At 41.0% G+C, this 1,350-nt stretch overlaps 1 protein-coding gene across 1 annotated transcript in view; it reads right to left on the bottom strand.

Annotated features, from left to right (window-relative positions):
* Positions 1 to 544: 544 nt before the first annotated feature.
* The window catches only part of LOC101863106 (tubulin beta-4B chain), a gene marked incomplete at its 3' end in the record, with an annotated part of 4,782 nt that continues 3,976 nt past the window's right edge, over positions 545 to 1,350 (bottom strand). The window contains 1 exon segment of the mRNA XM_013083208.1: positions 545 to 744. Within this exon segment, the coding sequence (XP_012938662.1) occupies positions 545 to 744 (200 nt within the window).

The following is a 1,350-nucleotide window of genomic DNA, read 5'->3' as shown; positions in this document are numbered from 1 at the left end:
GTATTTTTCGGGGTGGGGGGGGGGAGGTTCAGCTAATAAAAGCTTAGTTACAGATTGTTTAAAAAAAAGGTTGTGCTTCAAGGAGATTCCAAGGGTATCACGGATCTAGTAAGTGTACCTAAAACTCTGCCTGACATTTCTGGAGCATCAAAAATCACCATTACCTTAAAGATCAAGCATAAGTCCTTAAACTTAACGTGCACCTGTAAATCTCCACGAGAGGTCCTAAACATAATAAAAACACTACTACTACCTTCAAACAAAGCTAAATCCTCAAACTCAAAGTGTACCTAAAATTCTTCTTGACAGTTCTGGAGTATCAAAGACTACAACGACAAAAAAGAAAGGGGATGATCCTCAAACTCGAGTTGAAGTGTATCTTAAAATTTTGCCTGACAGTTCAAGAGGATCAAAGAACACTTATTACTATTTTAAAAAGCAAGTATGAAATACTCAAAGTATACCTGAAGATCTGTCCGAAGGGTCCTGAACATCAAAGAAAACTACTACCTACTACAAACAAGAAAAAATACTCAAAGTGTACCTGAAGATCTGTCCGAAGGGTCCGGAGCGGACACTGTCCATGGTGCCGGGCTCCAGGTCCACCAGTACAGCCCTGGGCACATACTTGCCTCCTGTGGCCTCGTTGTAGTAGACGTTGATCCTCTCCAGCTGGAGGTCGGAGTCGCCGTGGTATGTCCCTGTTGGGTCGATGCCATGCTCGTCTGAGATCACTTCCCAGAACTATTCGACGATACAAAGAGTGAAAGAGAAAAGAAGAAGTTATTTTTCTTCGTTCATTTTAAGACCATTTACGGAAGTTACAAGCACAAAGAAGAGTGGAAAAATACCAACAAACAAATAGAACAAACAAACATAAGAAACTTTTTTCTCATAAGATACTTTTGTAAACTGGGATAACAACTTGTAAGTTACCCTGCTCTAACCGCTACCAGTCCAAGATAATCACCTGTACGAACAACCACTTCTTACCCCCCCCCCCCCCCCCACCTTTGCGTTTTCACTACTTTTTTAGAATTAATATGTTGACACTATCCAATACATATATCTGTGTAACACAACAACTTTCCTCATCTTCCATGGGTGGCTATCTTGGACAATTTTACTGCAAATTATCATACATCCTACAATTGCAGAAGAGTCACCATTTGTTTTTAGAAAAGCCACACCCTTGCACGGCACTGTTTTGAAGCAGGGTTCATCAATAATTAATTTGAGATGAGACACACCTTTGTGCTCACCTGTACGGAAACCGCCTCATCGATGTTGCTTTATACTTAACATCCTGTCTAAACATGTGCCGGAGAGAAACAGAGAGAGAGAGAGAGA

Source organism: Aplysia californica, unplaced genomic scaffold (genome assembly GCF_000002075.1).
Source record: "Aplysia californica isolate F4 #8 unplaced genomic scaffold, AplCal3.0 scaffold00217, whole genome shotgun sequence".
Classification (NCBI taxonomy): Eukaryota; Metazoa; Mollusca; class Gastropoda; order Aplysiida; family Aplysiidae; genus Aplysia; species Aplysia californica.
The sequence above is the reverse complement of the archived record's forward strand: the minus strand, read 5'-3'. Positions and strand labels throughout refer to the sequence as shown.